The 21,621-nt window shown below is 39.5% G+C and overlaps 1 protein-coding gene across 2 annotated transcripts in view; it reads left to right on the forward strand.

Moving 5' to 3' along the window:
* The window catches only part of atp9b (ATPase phospholipid transporting 9B), a 334,567-nt gene that overhangs the window by 250,392 nt on the left and 62,554 nt on the right, over positions 1–21,621 (forward strand). For both annotated transcript variants that reach the window (XM_055634761.1, XM_055634763.1), the window contains exons 14-15: positions 3,641–3,753; positions 15,065–15,310. In XM_055634761.1, coding sequence (XP_055490736.1) covers positions 3,641–3,753; positions 15,065–15,310 — 359 coding nt within the window. The remainder of the gene's footprint in view (positions 1–3,640; positions 3,754–15,064; positions 15,311–21,621) is intronic.

Here is a 21,621-nt window from a genome sequence, read left to right on the forward strand (position 1 = left end):
TGCTTCATCAGTAAGCATTCTGACAAGAAGCGTCCATCATTTTGGCTTGCTCATTTGCCATGGCAGAATAGAAAATGAAGTGTCCCAATAATTACATTATAGTTTCCTTATTGTAGGACAAGAAAGCAATGTGGTATAATTAGGTTTGATTGGAGAGCATGTTTCCGGTAAGATCTGAAATTGATGATGTTGCTATAGTGACACATCTGCGTCCACCAGTGCGTGAAACATAAAGTAATTCATTTGACAAGAGAAGACATCTGTTAACTGAGAGGATGCAGAGCATATTGACACTGACCTGAAATACTAGATGTTATGTGATAAATGAATAAATGGTGCTGAAACAAGAGGACAGATAATTTATACTTAATCTGCAAGTAGAGCTTTAATCTTCCCAATGCTTGCTTTTGATAAAGCTATTGTTTCAGGACAATGCAGTGGAGAGCTCATAACTTTTAAATGGTAACTGTGGGTGAACCCTAATGATGCAATAAATTAATCCCAGTGTCAATGGAATTTATCTCTATTGTATTATAACGTCATTAATGGTACAAGCAGCTGGAACAACATTTTTGTGATAAATGAATATTGCAGGCAATAATTATATCTTAAGCATCTCCAAAGCTGACATTATTTTAAAGGTGGCAGCACAAAATCTGTTTCATGCACATCATCTACCTATTTCATCTCAGTAAATAACTAAAGTCAGGGGAATTCTAATGAAATGGCCAAGCTGCATGTTGGTGGAGTGATGAGTTCAGCTATTTATTAATGATGTTTAATGCTGGGTTTTTTATTCATACAGTTAATATAGGGCCAGTTTGTCAGATGAATTTGGTGATTAATTTGTATGAACATATGAAAATCTCACAAAGGGTAGCAGCTTGTCCCATAAAGTTGCATCTTTCAAAGGTTGCAAAGGTCTTTTATTGTCACGTATACCAATTAAGGTACAGCGATATTTGTATTCACGTCACTACGCAGATGTATTCTACTCAGGTTGAACAATTACTTCCATGTGACAATCGAAAACAGTATGATTTGCATGGAATTAACATAAATCAACAAGCAGACCTTGAATTTAGTATGTTTTTTTATAATAAAGTTTCCCCCAAAATTTCAGATTTGCACTATGATGACGAACCTAGTATGTGTTTGTGATTGCTCTCGTTAAGATGAACACTTAATGAACTGTTGTCTCCTATAAAATTGTATTTATTTTATACAAAATAATAATGTTATTTGAAAGGGTGCAATGGATGGAAACATTGAAATGTAGTTATGGAGTTATACAGCATAGAAATAGACTGTTCAGCCCACCCAGTCCATGCTGACCATCACACATTCACTTGATATATCAATCCCATGAAATTCTCCCTACCTCTAGATTGTACCACTCACCTGCACACAAACAATTTACAGTGGTCAATTAAACGACAAACTTGACTCTGCCTTAAAAGGAAATCAGCACGGCCGCACAAAATTCATGTGTTCAGAGGGAGAATATGCAAACCCCACGCAGATAGCATCCGGGGTCAATCTGCATCCGTGAGGATGCGAGGCAACGCCTCTTCAAATCGGGCACGTGCTGCTGTATTCTCACATTCACTCACACGAGTGTGGTCCCAAATCCTATTCTGAGGCCCTGACCTCATAATCTGGATTAACATTTAATTACAGCTGTCAAAATATGCTTTTTTGTCAGATATCATCTTGAGCAGAGAATGTTAAATTGCAACCCCACCCTGCACATGAAAGGAGTTATGACCACGTTGAGGTGGTTGCTTTTGAGCCTCGCCAGTATTTTTTTCACTCGAACAGATTAAGTTCTGATAATAGATTATAGATGTAAAGTGATAACTCTTTGCTTCCCTCTCCACAAATCCATCAGCCACTCTCAGCGAGTAATTGAGTGACTGCTCAGTGCTGATAGCTCAGCTCGACTCAGCCACCGATTGTTGTTGCCTGGAGGGAGGAGGTGAGGGTGGTGGGGAGAGACAGCTTGTGGAAATGCCCCAATCCTAGCTCAGAAGATGTATTTTGCTCTGCAGCAGCCAGCAGATCCATCCCCACCCACCCCGCTGGTCTCCCAAAAGCCCGCTCATATGTATAGGTTGTCTATAAGTTGGGCCTGGATAAGATCTGTAAATGTCTAACCTTTCAGGGAAACTATTTAAATTTGGAATATAAATGTCCCCTTAACCTAAAAACGCAGAAAATAATTATTTTCCAATTTTTTTGAAGAATAATCAAAACTTGAGGAACATGACATTTGCTTGTGTGAAGAGATCAGCTTATAATTTGCTCAACAGTTGCCTAGTTTGCAATTGAAGTTCATTATGTCATTATTTTACAGTGTCTCACAATGCAGTTATTTTTTAAATACATTAAGAAATAATCGCATTGTTTTATCTAACTGATCTGAAGAGGAAACCTGGAAACATGTTATATTAAAGCATTATGACCATTTCCCCCAGTTCTTATTAGTTTATCAGAGTGGAAACTGATTCTTTCCAACAGGGTGACAAGGGAAATTGTTGAAATGCATCACTGTCCTGCTGTTGTGCACTTTCTAGCAACTGGTTAGAAAGATACTGATAGATGCCTGGGAATAATTGTTGAGTCTATTCAAGTGAGAGTGTGGAATAGAACTAAATAATTATCAGGGAATGGGCATTTTTTTGTTCGGAGGCTGATTGAGTGAAGCCGTTGTATTAATTTTCGGCTTGTATTTCTGCTTTGGTAAATTTGATTTCATCTTGATCTCTGAGAAATTCTTCGCTCTTGATACTTCAGGGATCCACTAGCTTGGCAGCTAATAAACCCTCACACAAAACAGCCAATTAATTAGCTGTTTTAATCACATGGCTGTGGACCCAACTTTGATTGACATGGGGGTGGTTGTTTACAAGCTATTTTTGACGACCAGAGTTGAAATGGTGAAGATTTGAACTCTGCTTGGGTGTGCAACAACTGCCCCCCATGTTATTTCCAACAAAATGAGAAGAGGAATGAATGACTTGGAGAGGACATTTTAAATGCGGGATGCTGCAACAGTGATTTTATTTTTAACCACACTTACCATACCAGAACAACATTGCTGCAATGTTATACATTAGGTTAATGCTGCTTCTCCCAGTGAGAATAGAGATATTCCACTCCAATATTAGCTATATGTAATTTTATGTCTTACAGCAATGCTGTTGTATTTGCTTACCACCTAAAAGTGGCAATACCTGCCCAGTTTTTTTTCGACTTGAGGACTCCGTTCCTTATATTCTCTTAAAGTTTTCTCCTCACTTTTATGGTTCATTCAAGAATCAATTTGTTCATTCAGCATATAATTTGAAGTTCAGTATGTTTACCTAAGCACATAGTGCTTAATGGCCACCTCTTTAAATATTAAAGCAGTTTATTGATATAACCTTAACATATTCATATTTAAGTTGTAGACTAAAAATCATTTGCAACAATGAAAACAGTACAGTACTGTGGCCAGTGTAAATTGTACCAAAGAGTTATTTGTATAATTATACGGTTATTCAGGTCTGAATGAATGTTCTTCATTGAAATGCAATTTGATACTGCTGGTAAATTTCAGCAATTGTGGCTATACTCTTCTCTGTTCTGCTTATTGTAGGAACCCTTACGCAGAATGAGATGGTATTCAAACGTCTCCACTTGGGCACTGTGTCTTATGGGACTGACACAATGGATGAAATACAAAACCATATTATTGGCTCATATGCACAGGTATATATTTCAGTTGTTCATTTTGAAACAAATTATTTCTATTGTGTATTTAATTGTGAAGAAATTAGGGTTTTAATAGAATCGTAATGGATTTAAACGGAGTGAAAGGAATCTGAAATGAATTTGCTGCAGATCATGTTGATCAGAGAACAGCTTTACAATTTTTTTTAATCCACTGAAAGGCGCAAGTCACCCCAATGCCTAAATGGGCAATGTGAGCTGTGCAGCTCAAGAAGGTTTTTAATTTATTGCCCAGACCCTGCTAGTTGATCTCACATTTGGCACAGCATTCTTGAGGTAAGGGAAGAGTTGACTAGGTCTATTTTACAGTTACATATACTGGATGCTGTGTGTGGTGCTTTGCTGCAATGCTGCACACAGAGAGAGACTGTCTCAGCTCAAGCCTAAGTAATGGTCAGTGGGCAACATGCTAGCGACTGCACGGTGGCCAAGGAGTTGCTGCTCAATCTATGGGTTACCTAGAATATATTGTGCAGAAAAAGGCGATTCGGCCCAACTGATCCCTTCTGGCTATATTTAAATCTTCACCCTTTTTCATCTAATTCTAGGGGCTGAGTAAAAGAGGAGTAGATGCTTGGGGAAAAAGTCAAGCTGTATGTTTAATTTTGGTGGAATGGAACAAGGCATGGGGTCTGTAATAGGATATTACTGAAATAAAATGTCAAAATAACTGGTAGTAAAACATAGATTTCTCTGCATTGTTAACTAGCATTCAATGTTTTACCTTCTATTTAAATTCTAATAAAATATATTTTCATTTTCAATTATTAAAGAATATACAGATACAGTCTGATAGCTAATATGATTGGAGCAAGTCTCTGTGTCTACCTGTGGCTATGGAACATATAAATATAACATCAACAGAGTGGATAATGTTTCTCTTTTCAACAAGTGAGGAATTATATTCAGGAGATTTTTAAAGTAATTTCAGGGATGTAAACATAATTTTTAATGGGGCTTTAGTTTGTGTTAAATAAATACAGTAAATAAATATGTAAATATGTTGAATACATTCACTTTCACTTAGTTTACGGTAGCTGTACACCAGATGGGCAAAAGTGCTGAGTTGGATGGTGGTATATATATATATATAGTTGATGGAGGCTTGGAATTTGTGTGGAAGTGGTAGATATATTTACATATGATGGATTTTGACTATTCATTCAGCTTGGTACCAATATGCAATTTCAGCATGGTTAAATTAATATGATTAATAAAGTTATTATAAATGCAGCTTGAGCATTCAGGTTATCACTGGAACCTGAAGTTACATATTGTCACAGAATATCACTGGACCAAAAGTGAAATCCATTTCCTCTCTCAACACCTAAATGTTGGTCCTTGCAGCATAGTCTTACTGTCTTTTTAAAAGTTGGACAGGTGCTGGGGACATGAGAATCGTTGATTGCCTAAAGGGGTACAGTGCAACAGCATGTAAAGTTCTCGTGTTTATAGAAACTGGGTGAGATTAAAACAAAGATATTGGGTAGTTATTATATCTGCAGATTTCTCATTGTTTTGTTAGATATTCCAAATCTAAGTGCTTTCAAACTGATTTAAAAATGTAATCCATAACTTTATAAAACTGAAAGACTAAGTTAGAAGTTTATTCTTTGTGAAATGTAGTAATTTTGAACATCATATATTGCTCCAGAAGTTCAGTTTTATTGAAGGCATCATGAAGTTTATCATGTACACATTACTACTTAACATATATAACATAAAAAATTAAAGAAAAATGTGCTACATCTAATGTTTTGTGAATCTTTGCTGTGTAACAATGAACAATTTTACAGAAACATGTGCTGATTTACACAAAAAGACATACAGTGCTGGAGTAACGCAGTGGGCCGGGCAGCATATTTGGAGAATATGGATAGGTGACCTTTTGGGTCAGGACCCTTCTACAGATTTATTGTAGAAAGGGTGGTGAAAGAGAGGGTGGGACTGAGCCAGGTAAGTGTTATGTGGATACAAGCGAGGGACATTTTTGAACGGCAGATGGGTGGACAAAGGCCAGAGATGCGAAGAGAACAAAAGGCTGTCATATAGGAGAGTAGAAGCACGAAATGTTAAGCCAGCCAAAGGTGTATCGGTGGAAGTGGAGAGGAAACACACAAATTGGAGAAATTAAAGGCATGTCCCACTTGGCGATTTTTTTTCGGCGACTGCCAGCGTCATATCAAAAGATTTTGAACATTTCAAAACACAGAAGCGACAAAACAAATGTTGCGACACTTGAAAAAACACTGCTTGTCAATACTTCATCACGCCGCATCACACTGCAAATTATTTGGTGGCCTGATACATCAGTTAATGATGCCAGCAGTCGCCAAAAAAACGCCAAGTGGGACAGTTCCCTTAACACCTCACATTTTGCTTGGGTAGCTTGCAACTTAATGGTATGAACATTAAATTCTCTAATGTTAGGTAACTGGCCAATGCAAAGCCCCACTCCCCTTCTTTACCCCCACCCGCCCCTCCCCTGTGCCCTGCTTGGATGAGCACCTATTTCTTCCAGTGCACGGCGCCCATCCCCTCCCGTCTATATCCCTTCCTCTGCCTTCGCATTTTGCACATCTACTTTCCCTATCTTGCAGTCATAGAGTAATACAGTGTGAAAACAGTCCATCCGGCCCAACTTAGCCCACACTGACCAACATGCTCCATCTACACTAGTCCTAACTGCCTGCGTTTGGCCCATATCCCTCTAAACCTATCCTATCCATATCCATGTATTAAATGTTTCTTAAATGTTGTAATAGTACCTGCCTCAACTAGCTACTCCAGCAGCTTGTTCCATACATCTACCACCTTATGTGTAAAACAAAAAGTTGCCACTCCGGTTCCCATTAAATCTTTCCCCCCTCACCATTAACCTATGTCCTCGATTCCCCTTCTCTGGGTAAAAAACTGTGCATTTATCCTATCTTTGCCTCTCATGTTCTTGTACACCTCTATTAGATCACCCCTCATCCTCCTGTGCTCCAAGAAATAAAGTCCCAGCCTGCTCAACCCCTCTAAACCTCAGGCCCTCAAGTCCAGGTAACATCCTCTTAAATCTTTTCTGATTCCTTTCCAGCTTAACATCTTTCCCATAACAGGGTGGGCAAAACTGAACACAATGCTCTAAGTGTGGCCTCACCAATGTCTTCTACAACTGCAATATGACCTCCCAACTTCAATACTCGGACTGATGAAGGCCAATGTGCTGGAAGCTTTCTTGACCACCCTGTCTGCTTGTGATGCCACTTTCAAGGAGCTATGTACCTGCACTCCTAGATCCCTCTGTGCTACAATGCCCCCAGAGCCCTGCCATTCACTGTGTAGATCCTGCCCTGGTTTGACTTCACTAACCATTCCTTAGCCCACCTGCCCAACCAATCAAGATCCTGTTGCAACTTTTGACAACCATCTTCGTTATCTACAATACCACCCAATTTTGTGTCATTTGCAAACTTACTAATTGTGCCTGGTATGTTATCATCCACATAATTGATATAGATGACAAACAGCAATGGACCCCGCACCAAACCCTAAGACACACCACGTCATAGGCCTCCAGTCTGAAAAACAACTTTCCACTATCACCCTCTGATTCTTTTCATGAGGCCAATTTTCTATCCCGTAAACTAGCTCTCCTTGGGTCACATACAATCATTTTCCCATCTCTGGTCTTTTCCCACCCATCTGCCATTCAAAGGTCCTCATCACCTGTATCCACATCACTTACCTAGCTTGTCCGACCCCCATGTCTTTTCCAGCTTTCTTCTTCCTCCCTTCTCCAATCAGTCTGAAGTGGGGAACCGATCCAAAACGTCGCCTACCCATGTTCTCCAGAAATGCTATCTGACCATATGGTTTACTTCAGCACTTTGTGTCTGTAACAATTTTACAGTGTTATATTGTTTTGGTGTCTCCATTTCACCCCATCACTCCAAAAAACATTGTCATTATTTTAAGAAAAAACTGCAGATGCTGGAAAAATCAAAGGTAGACAAAAATGCTGGAGAAACTCAGCAGGTGAGGCAGCATCTATGGAGCGAAGGAATAGACAACGTTTTGGGTTGAGAAAGGGTCTCGACCCGAAACGTCACCTATTCCTTCGCTCCATAGATGCTGCTTCACCCGCTGAGTTTCTCCAGCATTTTTGTTATTATTTGAGCTTTACCAGTTGTAGCTTACTTAGTAATTGTTACATGGACTTCTCCAGAGAAATTTAAAGAGTCTGATGAAATATTTAGACTTGTTTTTGTCTAATTTTAGGACCGAGAGACAGATTTAATAATGAATAAACAAGGCTATCGTTAATTGGGTTGAAAATTAAAAGACCATCTGGATAACCTACATGTCTAATCACAATAAACCTCTGAGAGTTTCTTTAAAGAGCATGTTACAGATCAGCTGTGAACTGCCATTCTAGTCATACTTATGACCATTACAATGTCATCACTAGGTTCATAATACAAGGCCTTCGGTTTGGGACATCTAACTTGCTGCCTGGAAACCCTACAAGGGTTACTTCTGCCCCATCAGTGGTCACTACGCTTGTACACAGAGTTGCTAAGAGAAGTTAACTGTGCCATTTAACATTGTTATAGGATGCCCCTTTTATAATACCAAGAGAAGGTGTATATGGATCTGGGAATACCCAGAACTACCCCAGCTCTTTAAAAATAACAGCCCATGATGCAATCAGGATGGAGTACTTGGGGATCAACAGGTAGGCAGAAGGGGCTACAGCTGCAACCCCAAGGTGGTACTGGCAACCCTCACCTTCTATGAGTCACCCTGAAACCCATCCTATGCTGCACCAGAATATCCAAGATACTGGATCGTCCAAACCTGGTTTAATCTTCCAAGCTAGTATCCAGCTGAATGATCACATCCAGTATAGGTCTATCACACTGAAGCACAGTCCTGATAGATACACAGCTGTCACTGTCAATGGTGAATAACTTGTTGTCTTTGTTGTCAGCAGATCTTTATGTCCCAATATCAAAATCTACTGTCAAGCTACAGGACAGCACACATGACTTTTCTGTCCAAGGACAATTTTCCTGGTCTCCTTTAGGTTGTCATCTGTTGAGATCCTTAAATGTAAAGCTGTGCTAATAATAGGCATTTAATTTAAAATACTATCATGCTATAAACATGGAAATGAGTCGAAAATGACAGTCAAAGCTGGTGTATTCAATGAAGAAATCACGATGCCATTTTTAAATACCACAAATTTAAGTACTGGACGTCAATGATGATTTAGAATGTCTATTTTTGTTCATGTCCAACTTCATTCTCTATATTTATCACTAAACTTCTGGCTTCTTGCGTCAGTTACTAAATATCACTTCCAGCTGTTGCTGTATTCAATATCATATTAAATAATAAATTGTCAAGGAGGTTGCCATGTAATAATAATACATTTTATTTGCGGGCGCCTTTCAAAGTCTCAAGGACACCTTACAGAAAATTAACAAGAGAGAAAAAACATATAGTCGGAGTAAAATAAATAATAAGGACATCACCAATACACAAATTAAAGACAGAATTCGCTCCAAAGACAGAAAATCAAAAACACAATGTGAAGAGAGCAGCGGCAGCTAAAGCGCGCCAGCGTCCACTCTCCCTTCCGACAGCCATCTTGGACACAAACTAACATATTCACATTACACACAAAAAATCATCCCCCCACAATGGATACTACTGTGGGGGAAGGCACAATGTAGACCTAGGTTAGTTTCCTGCACTGTTTTGTCTTTACTATTTTATAAAATGGAATGTTTTATTCCAATTGTATTCTTAGGTTTGTGCTGATTTGCAAAGCTCTTTGCAAATGAGTTAGACATAAGATAAATTCTGAAAGAACCTTGCCTCAAGTTGCACTTAAGTTCTCAAAACTGAAGAAGTGCTTGTAACAATTGTTTATTATAACATGGAAAAAACCTCAAATTCTTGCACAGCAAGGTCCCTCAAATATGTGAAATGACCAATTGGATTATCTGTTTTAGTGATGTAGGCAGATAATAGTAGTATGGAATACTGGGTGAATTATCTGCTCCAAGTGATGTATGAGATCTTCTATGTTCATTAGGCCCTATTTTAATGCCTCTCTCAAACGACAATAGTTCCTGCAGCATAGCACTCCTCCACTGCTTGGTGTCAAATTATATGTCCGGGTATCTGGAGGGGGGTTTGAGCCTATAACCTTCTGTCTGGTAGTACTTAGTCTGATCAAGGCTGTTATAAAGTAATGCAAAATTTCTTTATGGAGATCTAACAAACTTCTATGGTTTAGTTTACAATATATGTAAAGTGAAATTTGGATTCGATTTTGGTGACTTATTGTGCACCTAAATTTATTTTTACTTTTTCTTCACAATTTCTAGTTCTTTGTAATTAAAATGTTGTGGTTAATGTTTCTCTGATTAAATATGCTTATTACATATTAACTTCCATATGCCATCGTTCTGCGCACTCTCACTTTCTCAGCAGCTTCTTGTTCCACCTGGGCCACCTAACTTGGTGCCTTTTCAAAGTTTGATATGCAACTCCACATGCTATTTGTAATATACAGTAAAAAGCTGAGAACAGTATTAGATTGAAATGAATTCAATACTATCTTACTGTCACTGTAACTATACATGCTTTTACCTGAGACCATAAAAGAGATTTATGGGATTCTAAAGGGTTGTGTCATTAACTGCACATTAAATATACTTTTTAGTGCAACTGGTCATTTGGTCATGAAAATGGTAGTATATTTAATTATATAATTGTTCTCAAATGTTTACTCCACCTAATTGATGACCAAGCTCTTTCTGATTCCACACCAATCCGTTACCAGTGTAAATGCTTAGGAAGTAGCTGGATTTTTGGTGCTCCCTTTTATTGAATTGAACTGCAAAATTTATAATATCCACTAAACCTTTTTTCCGTACCTCTTTATAACGGATTTTGGTTATAGCAGACCTACCGATATTCAACTCCAGGCCGGGAAGCCGAGGCCAACACTGGCATGCACCACCTCCCCGGCTGCTTCAGCTGGGCTGCCGATCCCACGCGCCCCCTCCCCCCTGAGTGCTTCCAGGCTGGGGTGCCAACACCACCCCTGACCACTTGCAGGCCTAGCAGTTAACACCACCCCTGGCCACTTCCAGGCTGGGCAGCTAACACCACCCCCGGCAGTTTCCTGGCTGGGCTGCCAATCGGCAATAATGGACAACATTTCCCTCCCCATGGTCCATCATCACGAGGGTTTACTGTATACAAAGTATCTGCATTAACATGTGTATATATGTTGTGATTCTAACATACAAAATGATCCCAAAGCATTTCACAGGAGAGCGCTCAAACTACATTTATCACCCATCCATGTAAATAGATATTAGGGCAGGCGGTGATCAATTTGGTTAAGCAGAGAAGTTTTTTTTTAATCTTATAAGGGAGCGAAAGGAATTCAGGAATGATGTTCCAGAGTTTAGGATATCACTGCTGGTGATTGAGCAACTATTGAAGAAAAGGCTAATGATAAAAAAACACTAGTAGAGAAGGGAGAAATGTGCCTAGCTTGAATTGTACTTAAATCATTAGGAAGTGCCTTGGGGATCCAGAGATTTTGAAACTATATAAATGTAATTTTTCAAGAAGCATTTGCAGCTGAAAAAATGCCTTTCAAATGGCAAGATATAAAATAATTCTTCCTGGAGTTTTATTTCTGTTGAAGCAGAAATTAATTGAAGCAATATAGAATAATGTGCCCAATGTTTTTCTGGATAGATTTATTTTAAAAGATGATATATAAACATTTGAAAAGAACATCTGATGTAGACGTCTTTGTTAGATAATTAATTATTATATAATTGCCAGTCAGTTAGCAATGTTTGGCAATTTTGATTTGATATTGATTTCAGCATCAGTGTTTTTGTATAAATATGATAGTGTAATAGGTCCACAGTAACGCAGCACAAATCTATTGTAAATTGATTATATTTCCCCACTGGAAACATTTTGTGACACAGGGCATAATCTTTAATGGAATTTGTGTGAAATTAAATTATACCAGCATCAATACACACAACAATGCAGGATGAGTAAATCAGCTTAATTTATTTGCTGTTGGAGTAGCATTGGTGTTGAAAGAATACAAATGCAGCCTTATCCTGAAACTGAAGAGGCTGTCAGATGAATAAAAAGTTAAACCTTTTATTAGGCAACACTGTAATTTGATGGGCAGAAAGTTCACGGTTCAGTAATTTTAGCACACCCAGGCAACAAGAGACTGGTTAAAATGGAATGAGGTAAGGTCAGCTTAAAGTTAACAGAAAAGTGGTTGATAGAGATGGTGGGATCAGAGATGTATGTCATTTCACATCCTGGCTTGAAGGCCTTCACTGGGTAGGAGGTTAATAATGGAAAATGATCTGCTTCACTGGAGGAGATAAATTCTGTCAGAAGCAGCTGGATCTTATTGGAGCTTATATGCATGACAGTGCGGAGTCGGTGCTTGTAAAAGACGCAGCATGACTCCAACAATCTAATGTGACAAAGGAGATACAGAGGTTGTGTCATTTATGTTATTTTTGCCTGTTGTGTACTCTGTCGACAAGAAAGATAAGAACTTCTTTGTTAAATCGAGATGCACATATATGCGTACAATTTGTCGAATTTTCACTGACATTTTTATTAGCATTTAATGCTGCTTATTAAAAATATTTACTTTCTCTGTAAATGTTGTGGTATATTGCTCCTTCACTGAGGCAGAGAAACTTGGCTGTGAAACTTGCTGTGCCTGTTGGTGAGGTATTATTTCCAGTCTCTATTGATTATTTTTAATTTTCTTTCCTCCAAAGCTGCAAACTTTATAATTTATATATATCTATCAGCTCAACTGTGGACTATATAATATTCTACATAATGGGATCAAATTTAAAATCGGTTAACTGGAAGTTAGTAGCTCCACTCGGGTCCAAAATAGCTACCATTCATGTTTAAATGAATGGATTACAATATGGGAATGATATTTATTTATTCTTAAAACATAGAAACTGTCTAATCCTGATCAGCAATCATGCCATTACAAAGCTGAAAATGTACGGCCCTTATTTCATTTTCAGAAGAAAGTCTTGTTCTGTTTAAGGTAAAATGAGAAAAAGAAAAGCAGTAAAATGGATTATAATCATTCTAGAAAAAGGTAAGATGTTCATATCAAATTGTATTGTGCGAGTTTTCTGCAATTCAATATATGATATTCCAACTTGAATACGAGATCAATGCTATGGAATTTTGTTCATTCTGTTACCAAGCTTTTGAACTTGGTAAATGGTAAGTAATTCACAATGTTTGCATTAAGAAAGATGCTTTTTGTTGAAATGATTATTTTCTTGTACTGGGGTGAATACTCTCACACAGGAACTGACAACATTGAGGATTGAAGATAGACACAAAATGCTAGAGTAACTCAGCAGAACGGGCATCCTCTCTGGAGAGAAGGAATGGGTGACGTTTCGGGTTGAGACAGCGTCTGATCAAGGCTCTTGACCTGAAACGTTTTCCCCTCCCCTGACTCTCAGACTGAAGAAGGGATTCAACCCGAAACCTCACCCGTTACTCCAGCATTTTATGTTTATCTTCAATGGTAAGCCAACATCTGCAGTTCCTTCCAAAACATTGAGGATTGCCTGAGTTTGATTTTGAGGTAATCTCATAAGTGGGGGACAATCTTTTGTATTTAGTTATTGTGTTCAAGTACAAAATGTTCAACTAGCATTTTATCAACACAAAGTCATGATGATCTACCTGATCCATTTTTTGCCGAGATGTTGAGGCATGTTGACTGTCGTAAGCTTGTCCAAAGAGAAATTCTCATTTCTAGGATTTCATTGAAAAGTAGTATTGACCTTGTGAAATTATATCTATTGCTCTTTTTAAAAATCAGTGGTGCCATTCTGCTTGAACAGAGTTGGGTCTTCTCTGCAAAACGTATGTTCAATTGTAAATTATTACTAGACCATTGGCAGACCTGTTGGGTCTGCTCCCCCAACGCAGCCGTTCCCTACCCGTAGCCGTTCCCTACCCGCAGCCCCCACGGGAGACGTGGCCCTCGAACTGAAGCCGTTCTTGAAAGGCCGAATTAAATGGCGTCTCTTGAGGTTGAAATGCGGGCGGCAGCAGCCGTTATGGTCGCTGGCCAGCAGGAGGCGAGAAAATGAGTGAGTGGGGGGGGGGGGGTTAGAAGGATTTGATTAAAAACGTGTACTTAAAGGCGACAAAATGTAATGAGGAGCGGATACTTAGAAAGAAAATCTCCACCGAAATGGAAAAGATCTGAGAGATTGAGCGTCTGGATTGGGCTTGGCAGTGAATCAAAGGAAGAAAGTAAAAGGATCCATTCCGATTGGACATCTGCGAGCATCGGCCATTCCGATTGGACATCTGCGAGCATCGGCCATTCCGATTGGACATCTGCGAGTATTCAATTCAACTTTAATGTCATCGCACAAAATACAAGTATCAGTACAACGAAATGCAGTTTTGCGTCAGTCCGTAGTAGTTGTACATAAAGAGAAAAAACAAGGAAAAAATAGAAAGAGAGAAGATACAGAATAATCAGGAAATACAGAATGATTAAACAAAGGGGGACGGAGGGACCAGAGAAGTCTATCGTCGGGACTCCGAGTTCAGCAGTGTGATTGTGTTGTTATAGAAGCTTTTCCTCATCCTGCTGGTACGTGACCTGAGGCTCCTGTACCGCCTCCCTGATGGGAGGAGGGCAAACAGTCCATGGTTGGGGTGTAAGGGGTCTTTGATGATCTTCCCAGCCCGTCTCAGACACCGTTTTCGGTGGAGGGCATCCATGGCAGGGAGCGGGGCACCGATGATGTGCTGCGCGGTTTTCACCACCCGTTGTAGTGCCTTCCTGTCCGCAGCAGTGCAGCTGCTGTACCATACCGTGAAGCAGGTGGTCAGGATACTCTCTATGGTACAGCGGTAAAAGTTGGTCAGGATCTGGGGGGACAGGCACGAATCAAAAGGCAGAAAGGCAGCCAGACGTCAGGCACAGAGTTTTATAGATATATAGATGGTGATGTGTTGATTTTTTAATGTTTTGGGATTTTGGCGTGCTAATCTGACATGAAATGAAAAGCGGTTACATTGCCATGCAGTTTCTGTCTTCCATGTCCTAACCCATCCTGCTGGGACCATCGGTTATTGACTATATGCACATGCATTGCAAAAGTATTGGTTTGTCTGGGAACAAAATGAAAGCATTTGACTTTTTTTTCTTTTTAAGGGCAATAGTTCGCACAGCCATACAACAGGAAGCAACAGTAGCACCACCCCATCAAGTAAAAGTACTTTATCTGCTCCAAAAGTTCGCAAGTCCGTCCACAGCCGTATACACGAAGCTGTAAAAGCCATTGCACTTTGCCACAATGTTACACCTGTCTATGAAGCGCGTGGGGAAACAGAATATGCTGAGGCCGATCAGGATTTCAGCGATGAAAACCGCACGTACCAAGCCTCCAGTCCCGACGAGGTTAGTATTTGCCTTTTATAAAGCTGGGAATATAGTGTGATATGGTAAATGTCAGCCATTTAAAATATGGCACTGGACCACCTTATTCGCTTGGACAGCCCTTCTTTTCTTTGGAAGAAAAGAATAATATTCAACGTCAATTAAATTGTCACTGGATTACTAACTAGAGATTTGCTAGGTGTTCTCTTGGGTAGACGGGAATATTTAAAAAAAATTGGTTTTAATTTTAGGGAGTCATATTGATACAACATAAAATGAATCACATGTATTAAAGTCCAAGAAGAAGGGAAAAAAATCTAAGTGGATCATTGTTTAACTCATTGAATATTTTTGTACTTGGAATGATGGATGATGCCAGTGTTTTGCAATCACTGAAGCACCATTCTAAAAGCATATTTTATTGAAGAAAACTGCTTTCACTATTGTGCCCCAGAGCTTTATTTAGCAAAATTGTTCAATTGATGTTTCCCTTATAAATCATTCAGTGTTGGCCGAATGAGGTTTTTCTAAGTAAGCAATATTATCTCTAAACAGAGAAACCACTGGCACTCATTTTATTTCCACGTTGACTGAAGAACAACTGACAATCTGCATGAGCCTTAGGTGCAACTAAATCCTTTCAGTATTGTAAACCTACCCGTTGGTTTGTATACAATGCCTTCTGGTTGGCATAAATTTACATTTTGATTCATCTGTTACTTTCTTCAAGGCAGGCAAAGCTTTGTTTCTTTGTTTGAAGTATATGGTAAATGAATTTATGTTTGGTATTTTTTGTAAATCAGTGTGAGGCATAGGGATAATTTGAAATTGTGCCCTTTAAGGGAAAGAAGATGGCTTATCCTAAGTAAGTTGTACCTGTGCCTTTTTCTTCCTGAATCTCAATGAAAAAGGGCACATAATGATTGGCTGCTCTTTTTTTTTTGCTTCTTCTGCATTAATTTTTTTCCACTCTTCCCATCACACACTTTATCATCTTTGTTTTCATATTTTAACCATTTTCCTTCCAACTTTTGATTCACATTTAATTTCTCATCGGTGTAACATTTCACTTTCAAGGTTTTTCATGCCTCATTCGGAGTCACCTGTTTTCTTTCTGTTCTTAACTATTTTTCCATCTTGCACTGCATCCAAGGACAAAGCATTGTTGACACAAGAGGCTGTTCAGAATTTGTTCAGAAGCTTAGTGAAAATTCCAAATGATGAAAATTATAAATGAGTATACTTCTCCCCAGTTTAGGTAGTAAAGATGTTCAAATCAGAAAGCTGAGCTATGGAAGGAGACAAGAAAATTTAGAAAAGATAAAGCCTGCTATAGTTGCAAACATGTTAACCAGATTTGGATTCATTTATTGTCACATGCGGGTTATCATTCCCAATGTTATATCTGAGACATTTGCTGCCTATTTTTGAAATTCAGTTTATTTTAAATGCTTTGCCTATTTGAAAAAGTACAAAAGTACAAAAGTACAAAAGTACAAATTTTGATACAGGCTGCACCTTTGGAAAATAAGGACAAGTGTGTTGAAAATAAGTGGGAATGTTATCTGTGATTTAAATGTAGGAAAATCAATTTTATTTCAATCTGCATGTGAGAACATTATGAAAATGTATTCCTATGTTTTTTTTTTTCATTTACATTTTATGTTAATAAGAGGCCAGAGCTCCCCATTTGTATTTTAAAATAAACATTATTAAGATCATTTAAGTTCTTACAAAGCAAAATAGTTATCCAATATCCGAGAGTAAACATGAGCTGATTTATTTTAATGTAAATATTTTTCAGCCTATGTCATCTAGCTATCTAATGCATTAATCATATTATCTATGAATTTGGAATCCCATCTCTTAACCTAACAAAATCTTCCCATGTTTGTATTTCCAATGATCAGTGATCAGGTGTTACAAATTGACCGTGCAAAGTCTACAAAAAGCGAGCAGACATTGCAAAAACAGTATTAAAGTTGAGCTTGATGGCATAAGTACAGTGCCCTCCATAATGCAGGGCTCTCACTGAACTTTTTTTTCTCTGTTGCTAGCCGGGCAATCTAGGCAGCTTTTTAGGTTGCCAAATGACAGTTTAGGTGGTCATTTAAGACGGTTTGCATGACACATGCAATAATGTGCTCGGACGAAGTGCGTAGTTACCAGACGGAATTATGCTCAATGAAGCGTTCACATATTATATCTGCTTCAAATAAAGTCACAAACTAAATCAAGACATGATATATATTACAATGACATGCTGCAAAATTACAATACAGTATCTCAACTCTTTTTACACGTTGCAATGAACGCGATTTCTATTATTTCTTTCCTCTTCCAAACAAAAATGTGGTTGGATTATTCAGCGTATGATCAACCTCGGTGAGACCAAGCGCAGGCTTGGCGATCGCTTCGCGCAACACCTCGACTCAGTTCGCAATAACCAACCTGATCTCCCGGTGGCTCAGCACTTCAACTCCCCCTCCCATTCCGAATCCGACCTTTCTCTCCTGGGCCTCCTTCATGGCCAGAGTGAGGCCCACCACAAATTGGAGGAACAGCACCTCATATTTCGCTTGGGTAGTTTACACCCCAGCGGTATGAACATTGGCTTCTCCAATTTCAGGTAGTCCTTGCTTTCTCCCTCCTCGCCCTCCCATTCCCAGCTCTCCCACAGCTTACTGTCTCCGCCACTTCCTTTCTCTCCCCCCCCACCCCCCCCCCCCCCCCCCCCCCCCATCAGTCTGAAGAAGGGTCTCAACCCGAAACGTCGCCTATTCCTTCGCTCCATAGATGCTGCCTCACTCCGCTGATTTTCTCCAGCATTTTTGTCTACCAACCATTCACACAAGTTCTGTTATAGAAACATAGAAGCATAGAAACATAGAAATTAGGTGCAGGAGTAGGCCATTCAGCCCTTCGAGCCTGCACCGCCATTCAATATGATCATGGCTGATCATCCAACTCAGTATCCCGTACCTGCCTTCTCTCCATACCCTCTGATCCCACAAGGACCACATCTAACTCCCTCTTAAATATAGCCAATGAACTGGCCTCGACTACCCTCTGCGGCAGAGAGTTCCAGAGATTCACCCCTCTCTGTATCTCACTTTCCGCACCCACTCCCTACACATTAGGGGCAATTTTACAGAGACAAGTTAACCTACAAAGCCAATGCGTCTTTGGGACGTGGGAGGAAACCCACACGCTTGCAGGGAGAATGCAAATTCAACACAGACAGTGCCCGAGGACAGGATCGAACACAGATCCCTGGTGGGTGAGGCAGCAAGTCTACCAGCTGTGCCACTATATTTTGTTTTCCAACACACAAAAAATTATACGTTGATAACTTTGGTTACTAAAAAAAAAAAGAAACTATCTATTTTCAGCCTTAAATCTCCAAGTCACGCTATGTCCCCCTTTACAGCTACTGTAGGTTTTAATTCAGTTCAAGACTATGGGGCAGTACATTGGACATAATGTTGCTGCCTAAATGTGCCAGAGACCCGGAATTGATCCCGATTAAGGGTGCTGTCCTTTTCCCTTTGATCGCATGGGTTTTCTCCGGGTGCTCTTGTTTCCTTCCACATTCCAAAGGTGTGCAGGAACCTTTTTCAGACCCAACCCAAAACGTAATATTTTCCTTTTGTCTAGAGATTCTGTCTGACCTGTTGAGTTACTCCAACTTTTTGTGTCCATCTTCAGTTTAAACCAGCATCTGCAGTTCCTTCCTACACACACGATACTATACGATAGAGCTGTTGATCCCAGGAGGGAAATTGTGTGTGTGTGTGTGTGGGTATATATATTATACACACACACACACACAGTTGTATATACATATATAAATATACACTATTTTGTTTTTCTCATTTATAACATTGTTTACAGAGTACTATGTTTACATATTCTGTTTTGCTGCTGCAAGTAAGGATTTCATTGTTCTAACAATGAAATCCTTACTTGAGAATAAAACACACTTGACTTGCGTCGCTAATGTGTGGGATAAAACTAGTGTACGGGTGATCGGTGGTCAGCGTGGACTCGGTTGGCCAAAGGGTCGGGTTCCGCGTATCTTTAAATTAAACTAAAAACACTAAAACCAGAGGGAGTGTAAAGAACGGTCTCTACCCGAAACGTCACCCAATTTCTTCTATCCAGAGATGGTGGCTGCTCCATGGAGTTCCCCCCTACAATTAAAGCATGGAATAGTCTTCACCCTACCATGGTTACCCAACGAGACGCAACTAAATTTAAGGTAGCTCTTTTTTCCCCAATAACCTTTTTTGCTTAAATCCACCCTCCACAGTTTAAATTCCATTTGGAATATTTTTGGAGGACCAGGAAAGCAAGAAGCAAGAGTTCCTCCAGGGAGTTACTCCAGCTCCAGGGAGTGATTCTATATTGGGTTTCAGCTGTCGCGGCGAGGCGGTGGATGAGGAGCGGCCGGAGAGCGGAGACATGTCGGCCCGGACACGGATGGCGGGTGGAGACGGAGAGTGACAGAGAGAGAGAGAGAGATAGAGAGGGGGGCCAAGTCAGGCAAAATGACATGGCTTTTAGATTGCCCGGCGGGACTTTAGGTGGTCATTGCCAACCAGGCAACCGTTAATTTTGACCCCTGTAATGTTAGGGATAAAGACCCATCATTTATTTATTTGCCTCTGTACTCCACAATTTGAAATTTGTAATAGAAAAAAATCACGTGGTTAAAGTGCACATTGTCAGATTTTATTAAAGGCCATTTTTATACTTTTTGGGTTCACCAAAATGTAGAAATTACAACTGTGTTTATACATAGTTCCCCCATTTCGGGGCACCATAATGTTTGGGACACATTGCTTCTTGGTTCTTGGTTTCTTGGTCCTCCAAAATTTTCCAAATGGAATTTAAACTGGAGGTGGTTCACAGGCGTTTGCAATTGCTCAGGTGTGTTTAATTTCCTCCTTAATGCAGGGATAAGAGAGCTCTCAGCACCTAGTCTTTCCTAAAGTCTTTCCATCACCTTTGGAAACTTTTATTGCTGTTTATCAACATGAGGATCAAAAGTTGTGCAAATTAAAGTCAAAGAAGCCATTATGAGACTGAGAAACAAGAATAAAATTGTTAGATTCATCAGCCAAACATTAGGCTTACCAAAATCAACTGTTTGGAACATCATTAAGAAGAAAGAGAGCCCTGGTATAATAATCCCCAAATACCTGTCTGACAGATCAGAAACACTCTTCAGGAATCAGGTGTGGATTTGTCACTGATCACTGTCTGCAGAAGACTTCATGATTGGAAATATATAGGCTACACTGCAAGATGCAAACCACTGGTTAGCCACAAAAATAGGACGGCCAGGTTACAGTTTGCCTAGAAGTACTTAAAAGAGCAATCACATTTCCGGTCTTGTGGACAGATGAGACGTATATTAACTTGTATGAGAGTGATGGCAAGAGCAAAATATAGAGGAGAGAAGGAACTGCCCAAGATCCACAGCGTACCACCTCATCTGTGGAGGGGGTGTTATGGCCTGGGCATGTATGGCTGCTGAAGGTACTGGCTCACTTATCTTCATTGATGATACAACTGCTGATGGTAGTAGCATAATTAATTCAGAAATGTATAGACACATCCTATCTGCTGAAGTTCAAACAAATGCCTCAAAACTCATTGACCGGCGGGTCATTCTACATCAAGACAATGATCCCAAACACACTGCTAAAGCAACAAAGGAGTTTTTGAAAGCTAAAAATGGTAAATTCTTGAGTGGCCAAGTCAATCACCCGATCTGAACCCAATTGAGCATGCCTTTTATATGCTGAAGAGAAAACTGGGGACTAGCCCCCAAAACAAGCATAAGCTAAAGATGGCTGCAATACTGGCCTGGTAGACCATCACCAGAGAAGATACCCAGCACCTGGTGATGTCCATGAATCACAGATTTCAAGCAGTCATTGCATGCAAAGGATATGCAACAATATACTAAACATAACTGCTTTCATTTACATGACATTGCTGTGTCTCAAGCACTATGGTGCCTGAAATTCGGGGGGGCTATGTATAAACACTGCTGTAATTTCTTCAAAATGAAACCAAAATGTATAAAAATGGCCTTTATTAAAATCTGACAATGTGTACTTTAACCACACATGATTTTTTTCTATTACAAATCTCAAATTGTGGAGTACAGAGGCAAATAAATAAATGATGGGTCTTTGTCCCAAACATTATGGAGGGCACTGTATATACCTGCTGAACAAAATCCATCATCATTCTCAGCTACAGAAAGGTACACTGACCTAATGTAAAGGACAAGCATAAAAGGAGATAAGCCAAGTCGA

The sequence above is a fragment of the Leucoraja erinacea genome, chromosome 4, assembly GCF_028641065.1.
Source record: "Leucoraja erinacea ecotype New England chromosome 4, Leri_hhj_1, whole genome shotgun sequence".
Lineage (NCBI taxonomy): Eukaryota > Metazoa > Chordata > Chondrichthyes > Rajiformes > Rajidae > Leucoraja > Leucoraja erinaceus.